The sequence below is a fragment of the Xyrauchen texanus genome, chromosome 22 (genome assembly GCF_025860055.1).
Source record: "Xyrauchen texanus isolate HMW12.3.18 chromosome 22, RBS_HiC_50CHRs, whole genome shotgun sequence".
NCBI classification, from domain to species: Eukaryota; Metazoa; Chordata; class Actinopteri; order Cypriniformes; family Catostomidae; genus Xyrauchen; species Xyrauchen texanus.
In genome coordinates, this window is record NC_068297.1 from 11,418,356 (window position 1) to 11,433,018 (window position 14,663).

The 14,663-nt window shown below is 38.9% G+C and overlaps 1 protein-coding gene across 1 annotated transcript; it reads left to right on the plus strand.

The window, feature by feature from the left end:
• Nucleotides 1-833: 833 nt before the first annotated feature.
• On the plus strand, nucleotides 834-14,184 carry LOC127662216 (kinesin-like protein KIF11). Its single transcript, XM_052153313.1, has 23 exons — nucleotides 834-971; nucleotides 1,139-1,265; nucleotides 1,490-1,622; nucleotides 1,722-1,819; nucleotides 1,947-2,025; nucleotides 2,438-2,623; nucleotides 3,102-3,226; nucleotides 3,339-3,429; nucleotides 3,545-3,787; nucleotides 3,883-3,978; nucleotides 4,076-4,164; nucleotides 4,508-4,595; nucleotides 4,717-4,905; nucleotides 5,889-6,096; nucleotides 7,110-7,282; nucleotides 7,476-7,601; nucleotides 7,710-7,868; nucleotides 11,302-11,441; nucleotides 11,530-11,809; nucleotides 12,115-12,337; nucleotides 12,477-12,643; nucleotides 13,434-13,544; nucleotides 13,665-14,184. The coding sequence occupies exons 2-23, from the start codon at nucleotides 1,192-1,194 to the stop codon at nucleotides 13,773-13,775; spliced, it is 3,189 nt and encodes a 1,062-aa protein (XP_052009273.1). The 5' UTR covers nucleotides 834-971; nucleotides 1,139-1,191; the 3' UTR covers nucleotides 13,776-14,184.
• Nucleotides 14,185-14,663: the final 479 nt, after the last annotated feature.

Genomic DNA, 14,663 nt, shown 5'->3' on the forward strand with positions numbered 1-14,663 from the left:
TACTATTTATTCCAGCATCCTTTGCACTATGCTTCATCGCACTGTGTACATGTATGCATGTATGTGTACCTGTATATCACATCCACCTCCGACATGTACATAATAATGATAATAATAACTTTACTCCTGCATCCTTTGCACTCTGATCACTGCACTATTTGTCAATATGTATATTGTTTTTGTTCATAGTGTGTATATTTGTTTTGTCTACACTATAGCCTGTATCTAATTTTATTTTATTATTGTATTTTTGTATGAGTAAGCACATCGTGAGCAATGTACAATCCTGAGTCAAATTCCTCGTATGTGTACACATACCTGGCAATAAAGCTGATTCTGATTATTATTAGTAGTAGTAGTAATAGCATTATTACTGGATTTAGGATATAGATGGAAATAGATAGCAGTGGCTGTATTGTTATTGGACATTTTTATTGAATTCTATTATTTTTGCGCGTTTATTTAACTTTTAATTTTTTCGCAAAGTACTTTGATATTCTAAGCGTCATCGTAAAAAATATTTAAAATCAGCTGACCACGTTGAGGTAATTTTGGGAACTACATTAAAACTAATTAAAATTAATCAAATTTGTCTCTTGGTGTCTTTATTGACACGACAGTACTGCCAAGTTAAATCAGTTTCTTAATTTAGCTTAATTTATCCATTTAAATGTGAGCATATAAATATTTCCTGCTTCCAGCACTATTTTAAAAAACTGCAAATTCCCGTGATGCATCAGCTCCACTTCGATGCATTTAGGCCAATGAGGAGGAGGGTAAGAACATTCTTGCTTCTGATTGGCTTAAAGCTGCAGATGCGCAATATTCAAAGTAAACTAACTGCTGCTCGAGAAAACGCGAAGTCGGAGCTTTACATACAGAGACTGAACTGATATAAACTACATTTCTGGAGGGTTTTAAACAACGTTTGTGTCTTATTTGGTTTTCTTTTGAAAGAGATCAATTAAACGGTACGCGCACTTAACAGATGTGGATTAGCGCTAGCGGCTTGTTGTTTTCGTTGTTTATTTTTTGTTAGGCGCCATTTAGGTTTGACATGGTGCGTGTAACGGGTTTGTAATATGTTATATTTTAAAGCCTCATAGTTACTTGCTTGTATTTTGCATTTGTTTTACAGGTTACATTTAAAGGGCGTTTTCAAATCTGGAGAGTAAAAGACGCCCTTTTAACATGGCATCATCTCAGATACCAGCAACCAAAAAAGATGAGAAAGGCAGAAATATACAAGTGGTTGTACGATGCAGGTATATAATTTTATTTATAATTTCAAAACCATGGTAAATATGTCCGAATTCCGCATATACAGAGTGAGGGGTAAAACATATTTAATAATGTAGCACAATATAATGTGACATTGCCCATGTTCACTAAAATAAAAATGTGATTTTTTTTCTCTCTCTCTCTGTGTACATGGGTGTTATTTTCATGCTGTTTTTTTTTTTTTTTTTTTTTTTTTTTTAATTCACAGACCATTCAACACAGTGGAGCGTAAATCTGCTTCTCATACAGTTGTCGAATGTGACCAGAACCGAAAAGAGGTTACAGTCCGTACCGCAGGCATCACTGACAAATCAGCCAGGAAATCATACACCTTTGACATGGTGATGCTTTGGCCTGTTTCCCCCACCCTGTCATCCTGTGCATCAATGACCCCCAAAGCTTTTTCGCATATATGTATTTCATTTTTTTTTATTGTTTAGGTGTTCGGTCCATCTGCCAAACAAATTGATGTGTACAGAAGTGTTGTGTGTCCCATACTAGATGAGGTCATCATGGGTTATAACTGTACTGTCTTTGCGTAAGTAGCTTTTAGTGCTTCTTGAAATACCTGATCATTCAAGTGTATTGATGGCTATATGTGTAATTTCAACTGATTTTTTTATTTATTTATTTTTTTTTTACGATTTTGTTTGTTTGCTTTAAAGCTATGGGCAAACAGGAACCGGGAAAACCTTCACAATGGAGGGCGAGAGGTCACCCAATGCTGAATTTACCTGGGAAGAGGTAATGTTTTAGTTGATGTTTGCCAGTTCTATCTGATTCCATTAAAGTACACTGACCAGTTTGATGACTCTTTAAAACAGCCAAGTGTTTGTCTGAGCCCACTCATGATTGTCAAGGTTTCTTGCACGAAAAGTGGTCGTAGTCTCTTGGACCTTTTAAATGGTTTTTCTACCTAGTAACTTCTGCACTTTTAATGCAAACATCTATGCTATGTAAGATGTTTTATATAAACTGTGTGTGTTATGGTAAGTACTAATGATACTTTTATTATGGACCGTAATAAAATGACACCTAAAATATAAGTCATTTTATGGAAAACACCCCTTTTACATGATGTGACTGTTTTATCTTTATCTTTTTAAGTGTCATTTTGTTTGACTTTGCTTATGGATTTTTGTTATTTCCCTTATAGGACCCTTTGGCTGGAATCATCCCCAGAACTCTTCATCAGATCTTTGAGAAACTGTCCAGTAATGGCACAGAATTCTCTGTTAAGGTGTCTCTTCTGGAAATCTATAATGAGGAACTGTTTGACCTGCTCAGCCCTGCTCCTGATGTCACTGAGAGACTACAACTATTTGATGATCCCAGAAACAAAGTATGTTTTTTGTTTTTCGTTAGATCATTTGCTGCCATTCATGATATATGTTTCATCCATGCAATTTAAGTTTGTTCTGAAGCCTGGCTTATATTTTTCTCTGTTTATTAAAGTAATGGTTCACCCAAAAATGAAAATTCTCATAATTTCCTCACCCTCATGCCATCCCAGATGTGTATGACTTTCTTCTGCAGAACTCCAATTAAGATTTTTAGAAGAATATTTCAGCTCTGTAGGTCCATTCATTTCAAGTAATTGTGGAGCTTCAAAGTTTGTCTCCAATGCACAAAAGTAATCCTTAAGACTCCAGTGGTTTAATCGGTGTCGTCTTTTTCAGAAATACACAATTTGTTTTCTGCAGAAGTAGGCAAGAAAAACCCATCTATGATGGCATGAATCATGTTAATGATGAGATAATCCAAAACGTTGAATTAACTATCTTTTTAAGATGAGACCGTTCTATTTGCATATTTCTCAGAGAGGTGTGGTCATTAAAGGTCTGGAGGAGATCACAGTGCACAACAAGAACGAGGTTTATCAGATCCTGGAGAGAGGAGCAGCCAAGAGAAAGACTGCCTCCACGCTCATGAACGCCTACTCCAGGTAATCACAAAGGATACCAACATCCCAATTAATTACGTGCCTCAGAGAGAGACAGAAAGTCAAGTTGATGCATAACAGTACTGTGTTTGTAACACCACTTTAATTCCATCAGCCGATCCCACTCCGTTTTCTCAGTCACTATTCACATGAAGGAGATCACGCTGGATGGAGAGGAGTTGGTCAAGATTGGAAAATTGAATTTGGTGAGTCGATTCAATCTTTTCAATTCAGTTTTTCTCATGTAAAATTCCACCGGCTGAGGAATACACAAGTCAATTTCTGTGTCCTAAGAGTATCGCCCATTTCCTCTATGCTCAGGTGGATCTTGCAGGTAGTGAGAACATCGGGCGATCTGGTGCTGTGGATAAGCGGGCACGTGAAGCTGGCAACATAAACCAGTCTCTGCTGACTCTGGGTCGGGTTATCAAGGCTCTGGTAGAGAGAGGGCCACACGTGCCCTACAGAGAGTCCAAGCTCACCCGCATACTGCAGGACTCCCTGGGAGGACGTACCAAAACCTCCATCATTGCCACCGTTTCTCCTGCCTCCATTAATCTTGAGGTATGTCGTGCTCTGTTAGACTAGGTTTTCTGGATCTCTCAAGAATGTGTTTTTTTTATATATATATATATATATATATATATTTCTAATTGTAGGAAACCCTGAGCACGTTAGACTATGCTAACCGGGCCAAGAATATCATGAATAAGCCAGAGGTCAACCAGAAACTGACCAAAAGAACACTTATCAAGGCAAGTTGCTTGGGACTTTGCTGTATATTCTGTTTCATGATATTCAAACATTTATACATTGCCTGTTTAGTTACCAATACTTTTTGAAATGATCCAGGAATACACAGAGGAGATTGAGCGTCTGAAACGAGATCTGGCTGCCACCCGTGACAAACATGGAGTGTACATCTCAGTTGATAACTATGAGTGAGTTCTATATGTGCTTTATAAATCATTGTATTACAGTTGGTTCCAAATCATTCATTTTATTGGACAAGCAGCATTACAAGAGTGTTACTGGCACTAGAATGTTACACTGTTTGTAATTGCTTTGCTTGTTTATTTGTTGCATACAATTTAATTATGGTGTGCAGCTTTGTTACTGTTCTTGTTTTTCACTGACTTTGTCCATTTTTATTGGTGGAACATAATGACAAAAATATTCTGTCAAATTGCATCTGAAATGTTGACATTTACTTTATAGAACTGCATAGATATTTTATAGAACAACTGTAGAATTTTTAATAGAACATTCTTACATTGTTTTCAGGAGTATTAACAGTAAACTGGTGTGTCAGGAAGAGCAGATTACAGAATACACTGAGCAGATCGCGGCTGCAGAGGAGGAGCTCAAGCGGGTTAGCATCTTTGAAGTCAATTCTACTTCTGCTTTTTACAAAGTTTAGCAAACTTCCCCTTTAAGTATGTGATGTCAATGCACTGTGCTTAAGATGTCTGATGCAGTTGTTGTTGCTGCAGATACTGGACTTGTTCACGGACAGTAAGCAGAAACTTGAGCAGTGCACTGAGGACCTGCAGGACAAGAACCAGAGACTAGAAGTGGTTAACAAAGAATTAACAGATACCAGGCACCGCCTCACTCAGGAAGAGTACATCACTGCACAGCTCCAGAGCAATGAGTGCCAGCTCTACAGCACTGCTGACCAGGTGGGGAGGCTAAGATGGCAAAATAAATTGACTGTCAAAGGGTTACTAATATTTTATTTGGGCTATATTCCTGTTTAAAACTAGCACTGCTCACTCTAAGTAAGTATATTTGTAACTTTGACAAAAGTACTTTTGTACCAAGTTGATACCAAAATATAAAAGATGTCACAATACCAGTGTTTGGGTAGTACTGACTCAATTCAATACCTGTGCGCTGTCTGACTGACACAAGAATGCTTCCAAATGCTCGCATAACAATTTGACTCATTTGGAAAAGAAAAGGAATGCACCATTAATTACATTTGTGATATGTCCTAGTGTGATTAATAAACCAAGAAAGGCTGCAATCTAAGTCTGCATGAGCTGTGTGCTTTTAAGTGAATGTGTGAAGGAGACTGCTCATATATATATATATTTAAAAGATCTGTATGTGTGTGTATATATATATATATATATATATATATATATATATATGTGTGTACTGTATATATGTACTGTATATATAATTTATTATTTTTATAAAAGATGCACCTTTTATTTGCATGACATTTTCTTTCTGTATTAACTGAAGTACCTTTTGTTGTTGTTGTCCCAGTGTGGAGACTGGATTTGCACTTCAGGTGGCTCAAAAAAAATTATTGCATTTTTGATATCATAATGTAATTGATTGATTGTGCAAAATGGGCACATAATATTGTATTATCGACCAAAGGCCCCTGAATGGAATCAAAATCGTATTGTGGCAGATGTTGAGTTATCGGCAAACATTGGATCTTTGTCTCTGAGAATTGATACACAATTGTATCGAGATTAAACTGCCGATTTACACCCCCTAGCGGCAACCTAATACTATTAGTAATGCACGAGTGCTGTTGGGTTGGTTTATTGTATTGACGGACCAGTAAAATATTAATGGTGACCAGAATGTACTTTTTTTGGGGGCTTCAATCAAACATCATCCTAACTCATTCTCTTACCCCCAGTTGTTAAGTACGGCTGAAACCAGCACACAGGATGTCAGTGGTCTCCATGCTAAGCTGCAGCGGAAAAAGGATGTGGAGCTTCATAATGGGGAGGTCCAGCTAAGTTTCGTCCAGCGCATGGAGAATTGCTACAACAGCATGCAGATTTCACTGCAGGAACAGGGCCACAAACAAGCCTCTATAATTGACTATTACCGCTCATCAGTGGGTAAGAAACCACCTTTGTTTCTTTCTAGAGATGCACAATATATCGGCGGCAGATATATAATTGGCCGGTAACCGGAAAAATCGAATTATTATTATTGCGGTGAAAATTTGTTTAGTTTATTTGCTTGCACTGTCTGCAGCGTCTTTCCCTCAGACAAGGACTCATGCAGTCTCAAGTGACCGTGTGTGCACATACACATCGTGTCTGTGTGAGTGAGAGCCAAGCTCATGTTGCTCTGAGGATTATTTTGACATCTCTGCCCCTTCTGATTTTTTTAGGGCTGGTTTTAGTTATCTGCTGTAAGTAATGATGGCATTTCCCATATTTTATTTGCTTCATGAGGCTTTAAATGAAACAAGACAATGACATTTGTTAAAATGGGGCTATTGTTTTCGCTTATTACTTCATGAAATATAAACGGAATGTGGGAAATACCACATACTTACTTGCATTGTGATTAAAACAAATCCAAGCACAACCTAAAATGGCACATTTCATAAGATATAAAGTGGAACTGTCACAGATGAGCGCACCGTAGCAAGCGTCTGTCAATGACATAAGCACAAGCATGCGCATTTATCACACACACACACACACACACACACCACACGCTGCACTCACAGTCCAAATGCCGGCACTAATAATACACTATTTTGGTTTAATGCATTTTTACAACTGTCTCTCTTTGAGCGAGTAACGAGAATAAATATAAACGTGCATAAATGGACACCATAATTTCTTCAAGTGAATTATTTATTTCTCATTTAAATCGGCATACGTTTGTAATATATCTGTATCAGCCACAATGAGCTGTGTGTTATCAGTATATGTCCAGACATTCAATTTCGGTGCATTCCTATTTCTTTATGCTACAAAAATTAAACTGAGTAAAACTTTTAGCTCTAATACATTACAGGGCTCTACTCTTGAAGTCTAATATCCTATTTTTTGTTTTTAGAAATAATTTCCAGGTAGAAAGTCTTGCCAAGCAGCAAAATGATTTATTTTTTCAGGTGAGCTCCTGAATGTGAACGGCAGGGTGTTTAAGGAGACATTAGGTGCTGTGTGCGAGTCGTACAGCAACATTAAAGGTACTGTGGGAGAAGGTGTGGAGCGGTGTAAACAACAAGTGCTACAGCAGGAGAAACTCTCTCAGGAGACACAGAACAACATGCTGGAAATACTGGTTAGGACTCCATACCTCCAATATAGATAATAAAAGCAAGATGCATCTCAACCTGTAAAATACATAGTCACACTTACTGTAATGTGGGCCTGTCAGAGATATGTGATATTGAATATACAATAGCATAAACATTAATGTAAGGCATTACGCAGGAGTTCAGAAATTAAATAAGTACTTTTTAATGTCTTCTCAGGATGAACACAAACATCATCTAGAGGAGGTTTTGGTTGCCCAGTCATTGCCAGGTATCAGGTCCATCATAGCCATGAATGACAGTCTGAAGCAAACCCTTCACACATACCACACTCTGGCTGAGCAGGTATGTGACCTAAAACTGATCATCATCTACTGCCACATTGGCCTAAAACAATAAATACATCTTTGATGTTTTTAAGACTGTACTAACTTTTCTTTCTCTTTTTCACAGATGCAGGGTCTGAAAGCAGAGATGATGTCATTTTTTGACTCCCATGTTGAATCATTGGCAAGTATGAGACAATGTGCTGTGCAAGGCTCCAGCGCTCTACATGCTGAACATGACAAGCTCAAGCAGGAGATTAGCCAAGCAGGAAACAACCATCAGACGGTAAGTCTGTTCTGCTGGACAGATTTTTGAGAACATTTTCTTGGACTAGGTTATCAAACAATCATGCCTGACAGTGTTGTATCCACATTTCTGAAGTGGTGATTGGCTCAGATGTTCACAAACTTTATGGGTGCTCTAAATGTAACCAAGAGACCACAAGGAATTTAATTTGATTTGTACAAGCTGTTATTGTAAATGTTGAAATGCTCTTAGCAGACTTAAGTATTTTGGAAAGATTTCAAAAGCAGCTTCTCCCTGTCCAGACTAGGCCAGGAAAAATAAATGTTAACAGAAGAGAGAGCTCTTTTAGTAACAAGTTGAAATAATATAACTTGCTCCACTTCTGAGACAACTTTCCATTCTCAGCTGATGTCACCAAGCACTCTTCTTTTTCAACCCCTCTTTTTATTGTAGTATGGAACACCCACTTTTCATAATCCAACCAATTACCGATGAATGCAAGTTCTGCCCTTCATTTTTGTTATTGTTTAACATCCTCTTTTTAAACAGTTTAAAGGGATGGTTCACCCAAAACTGAAAATTCTCATTTTTTCACCCACATGCCATTCCAGATATGTATGACTTTCTTATGCTGTACACAAATTAAGATTTTTAGAAGAGTATCTCTATCTGAGATTCATCCTCTGCCATTCATTGTCGTTCAACCATATTCAGTTAGTACAGTACACAGCAAAACAAGATTACATTCTTCCAGGACCATGGTGCTACATTTACATTTATTCATTTGGCAGACATAAATCAGCATAGGACAAACTCATGAGACTACACAGACTTGATAACATTTCTACATACCGTAGTGCATGTGCAAACGTGTGGAAAAAGTACATGACTGTACAATAAATTACAGTAAGGGACCGTGCAGCGCCGACCAGTACACATTTGTAATCGAGTAGTGCAAAAAGATGACCCTTTCTAAAATGCTGAATGTAAACATGACATGCTATGAAATGGTGTTCTATGGACATAGCAGTTATTGAGGTAGGAGCCAGGTATAAAGTGACAATGAATTAAAGTACAAGTATTGAGGAGTCTGATGGCTTGGGGGAAGAAGCTGTTACTCAGTCTGGCCGTGAGGGCCCGAATGCTTCGTTACCTCTTGCCACACGGCAAGAGAATGTGGGTGGGGTCATCTACAATGCTGGTTGCTTTGCGGATGAAGTGTTTTGTGTAAATTTATTTGATGGAGGGAAGAGAGACAGCTGTCCTCACTATCCTCTGCAGGGCTTTGCGGTCCAAAACGGTGCAAGTCCCAAACCAGGCAGTGATGCAGCTGCTCAGGATGCTCTCAATAGTCCCTCTATAGAATGCAGTGAAGATGGGGTTGGAAGATGTGCTTTTCTCAGCCTTCGAAGACAGCAGAGATGCTGCTGGGCTTTCTTGGTAATAGAGCTGGTGTTGAGGGACCAGGTGAGGTTCTCTGCCAAGTGAGGGTGGTGGCGATGGTGTCGTCTGTTGGGACGATACGCGATCTGCAGTGGGTCTAGTGAGGGAGGCAGCTGGGTCTTAATGTGCCTCATGACGAGCCACTCAAAGCACTACATGATGATGGGTGTGAGTGCGAAGGGACAATAGTCGTTGAGGCAGGACACTGAAGACTTCTTTGGCATGGGGACGATGGTGCTGGCCTTGAAGCATGTTGCGGCGTTGCTCAGAGATGTTGAAGATGACTGTAAGAACATCTGCCAGCTTGTCTGCACATCCTCTGAGCACTCTGCCAGGAATGTTGTCTGGTCCAGCAGCCTTCCGTGGGTTGACTCTTACCACATCGATGTGAAGAAAACTCTACAGAGCACCTGGTCGTTGGGAGGAGGGGTGGTCTTCCTCGCCACCATGTCGTTCTGCACCTCAAACCGAGCGTAGAAGTTGTTCAGCGCATCTGGAAGGAGGCATCTTTGTCACAGGCAACTGATGTTGTCCTGTAGTTGGTGCTGGCCTGGATGCCCTGCCACATGTCGCCGCTGTCCTGGAAGTGACTGTGGATTCTGTGCGTGTGCACGCTTTGCCTCTGATGGTCCGGGACAGACATTCTGATTGGTGCAGGACACCTTGGGGGATCCGGCCAATTTCAGTTTAAATGTTTCCAAACAGGAAGAACACGCTCTCTTTTCTCTTCTGCCTTCACGTGCTTCATCTTCTGCTCGTCTGACTGCTCAGACTTCGCTCTGACTCTTCCCTCGTGGTCTTCTCGGGATCTCGTCGGAACCAGGTCCATGCCATGTGAGGTCCAAGGGAGCTCAGGACTCAAAGTCCTGAGAAAGCCTCTCACTCTGTGGTCCCTGAGAAGGCCTCGCTTCAAAGCCAACCTCATCATTCATACAGACAATAACTCTTACAGAGGTCTAAAACATCAACGGAACAAACTTTCGACCAAGAACAAAGCGGCACAAAGAATGCAAGGAAACGCCACCATACGCAAGTACATCTCCAATATTGTGCTCCAAGTGCTGGTGTATTTGCTAAATACTTTGGGTAATCCGATAGCATATCGATGTAGACAAAAAAAATTGTAAATGGTTCTTCAGGTATTGTCAACAGACTCTTTATTGATATTCTAAACATAAATCTAAAGTTTGTCTGTATTCAAAGATGTATGACCGTAGTATGTTTTGAAAAAGAATCTCATCCCTGTTTCTAAAAGATTTCACTTCAAAGCTGTACATAAATGTGATATTATTTTCAATAAGCCATAAGAATAATATCACTCCAATAAGTGAATGAATCACAATTCACTTATTAAAGCTAATTCCTTATAGTAGAATTTGTGAGCAGATGCATTGTATTATGATTTTATTTGTCATTTATCTAATTTATAATGGTGTCTAACTAGACTAATTCCATTATACATTTCATGACCTAATAATGTACAATAAGGACAGTATAATTTAAAGAGACCCTTCTAAATGTTGCATACAAAATATCCTTGCAGTATGATTTATCTAAATCATGTACATCCATTTCTTGCATTGATGAAGCTGCTGGCTCTTCGTTTTATCGTAGTGATAATGACGCGGCATTTCTGGTAATTTCTCAAACTATTCCATTTTTAATATTGTAATGCAAAGTCTTTATTCTCGTAATTATGACATTTTCTCAATCGTAGATTTTGTTTGTGGCAATAAAACACGTGTGTGTGTGTGTGTGTGTGTGTGTGTGTGTGTGTGTGTGTGTGTGTGTGTGTGTGTGTGTGTGTGTGTGTGTGTGTGTGTGTGTGTGTGTGTGTGTGTGTGTGTGTGTGTGTGTGTGTGTGTGTGTGTGTGTGTGTTCGTTCGTGTTCATGTTCGGCTGAATTATCCCTTAAGCAAGTAAACGGGTTGAGAACTGCATTTCATGTTGACTTCAAAGATTCCCATAACATTTACATTTTATTAGCGCACCACTTGTGATCTGCACTCAAATTGTTTCCCTTCAACAGCGTGTGGCCCAGCTGATTCAGTGTTTGCAGAACCAATTGAATCTCTTGGCTTTAGACACTCAAACAGACTTTGAAGGACTTACCCAGGCAACATCTGCCCAGAATGAGCCACTAGAAATGCTACAGAACACCATACAGAGGTAAGAAGTGATGTACAAATCTGTACCTTGTTTAGCAGGTTTCTTATAACTTGAAGTAAACCTGTAACACATTGCATCTTCATTTCAGTAAATGCACTGCAGCTGAGGAGCACACGGTGTCTGTCCATGTTCGGTTGGGCTCCTCTGTGGATGGAGTGATATCAGAGATGAAAGCAGTAACAGAAGAGGGAGAGAGGGCGCTAGAGGAATGTGCTGGCTACTGTGGACATCTGCAAACTTCTTTGGGCTCGCTAGCTGAGTCAGGACTCAAGTGGTGTTATGAAGCCAAAGTCTCGACTGGGAGCAAAGCCCAGGAGCAGCTCGAGCACATCAGAGTGACAGAGACTGCTATGCAAGACCTGCTTAAGGTTAGCTGGTGTGAACACCGAACTAGTTGGACATTTTGTTAGTCAGAGGAACAAATTTAACTAAAAGTGGTCCACAACTACAAAAAGTAAAATAAATGAATAAAAAAAGTCCTTCAAATCGGACATTGTGAGCCTTTGTGCAATATGTTGATGAAAAAATGCACAATTAAATGGCTGATTGCATAGCTATATGATACATTTTTTGGTTGCAATCCACAAGTTGAGAAACATTGAATTATAATACGAGGTTGCACTTTTAGTTGCATGTGTACAGTTATATTTATTTATTTTCTGTGTGCATGTAGTCTGTTGAAGAAAAGGTGGAGAAAGCACTTCAGGACTGTGAAGGCCGTCTGAGTCCAATACAGCAGGAAGTCGAAGGAATCTTGAGTAGTGTGGAAGTGCAAACAGGCAAGGATGAGACAACCTTGCAGGAGCACAGAGAGACCCTCTCTTCCATTAGCACTCGGGCACTAGACACTGTACACAACTTTCTCAGCTCTGAGCTCCGACAAGATTTACCTACAGGTGAGTGAGAAGCTTTGGATTGCATGCTCCATCTAATGGACAAAAATGTGTTTGGTGTATGTACACATCTGTTCTGCCAGAGTGTGTAATCTTCCTATGTCTACTGGGAAATAAATTTATGGTGTGCATATTGTTGTAGGAACGACCCCTCAGCGTAAGGAGTACAAGTACCCACGTGTGCTGAATCAGCCTAGAAGTCGAGAGGAGCTGGAAGAGGAGTTTAGAGCTCAGCAGGTGGAGCTTCAGAGCACACTGAGCCAGTGTGAGCCCGTCATCGAGGTAGAGGAGGACAAACCTCTCTATCAGGTACTAAAATCAGTCTAATATCACCCATAGTTTTGAAAGGAGCAGATATAATCAATGGTTCTTTAGTAAATACATTGTAATAGCTCTCAATGTGTTGATGGAATGGTTAACCCAAAAATTAACATGTTTATCATTTACTTGCCCCCATGCTAACCCAGATGTGTATGACTTTCTTCCGCTGAACACTAGTGAAGATTTTTAGAAGAATATCCCCACTCTGTAGGTCCATAGAATGCAAGTGAATTGTGACCAAAACTTTGAAGCTCCAAAAAGCTAATAAAGGCAGCATAAGTCATTCATAAGACTCCATATGATGTCTTGAAGATACACTATTGTGGGTCATAAAGATCAATGTTTCTGTCCTTTTTTTTACTATATATCTTCACCTTTGACCAGCCTATGCATGAAGATTGTGAATCTCCAAAAAAAAAAAAAAAAAAACAATGTGAAAGTGGAGATTTATAGTAAAAGGACTTAAACAATATTTTTTTTTTCTCACTCACCTATTATATTGCTTCTGAATGCATGGATTTAACCACTGGTGTCATATGGATTACGTTTGTGCTGCCTTTATATGCTTTTTGGAGATTCAATGTTCTAGCCACCATTCACTTGCATTTATGGACCTATAGAGCTGAGATATTCTTCTAAACATCTTTGTTCTTAAGAAAAGTAATTTACATTTGGGATGGCCTGAGGGTGGGTGCATAAATTTCATAAATTTGACTAGTTTTTTTCTTTTCTTTCTATCTTGTTTGTCCTGACAAACCTCATTAATGGCTGTTTTCAGGACTCTCTGGAGGATGAAGTCAGTGGTTCAAGTGATGGAAACATCACAGAACAGTCTTGCTCTGATGAGAACTTGATGTGTTATGAGAGCGGAAGGGTTCCCTTTTTCAAGGTGAGGCATCTCCCACATTATGATATGCAAGACTGATAATAGCTTGTGGCCACAAATAATACATTTGTTGGCTGATTATGCAACTTTTGACATTATATTTTGTTCTCATTCCCTAAACAGAAGAAAAGCAAGAAGGAAAATGGCAATAAGTCTGTGAACCGTTCAAAGGTGGAAAATGAGAACATGTGTTCGCCACCCCGTTCAAAACTACCACTCAGGTGTCAAAATTAACACCAAGAATGCTCTGGTTTTTATACTCTCCTGTCTTAAATTGTGTTCTTTTTAGCATATGTATGTATTTCAACTTTTATGTTTGTCTGTTTCCACACTGTCACAGTTGGTAATAATAAATTACTAAAGCTATAAGTTCAGGGTGGTTGTTATTGTCCTATTAGTTTCACTAGAGTTTTGAACATTTGTGGTATATTTTTGCAGAACATTTTAATGTATTGATCTGTTTAAGAACTAATTATCCACTCCATCTTAACCAATAAAAATATTTTTAAAGGGTGGTTTAAAAATATTTTCAGGTGCTATGTTTTGGGTCAAAGTTATTCTTGAATGTATTCTGTTAGTCACTTATTTAGACACTTTGTGTAATATTGGTCCTTGTGTTTGTAGTTATATATTTTTTCCTCAACAGAATGGCTCTGTTTTTGAGAATAATAAAGGTAATAACATAAGGTATTCTGAAAGACATCTAATTGGTGCTTTTAAATCAAGAGCGATTAAAATTAATAATGGCCTTAAACCTTATGTATATAGGGAGCCTTTCAATAGTTAATAATGAACAATACATGGTCTGTAATCAGTGTGTGTGTGTGTGTGTGTGTGTGTGTGTGTGTGTGTGTGTGTGTGTGTGTGGCAGGCAGTGGTTCTCAACTAGGGGGTCAGGGTCCACTAGAGGCATCAATTAACCTCCAAGTTGACTCCAATTATTTAAATTAAGTTGGTTTATAACTTAAACAAAAATTAAGGCCTACAGCTTTTCCTGAATATGGAAGTGCTCCATGAATTATTACATATGTTTTTTTTTTTTTTTTTGTCTCCGGTGTTTTCACTCACAACGGCATTGGTTTTTGGTGGACAATGTTATGTTTGGTGTATTACATTTGTTAA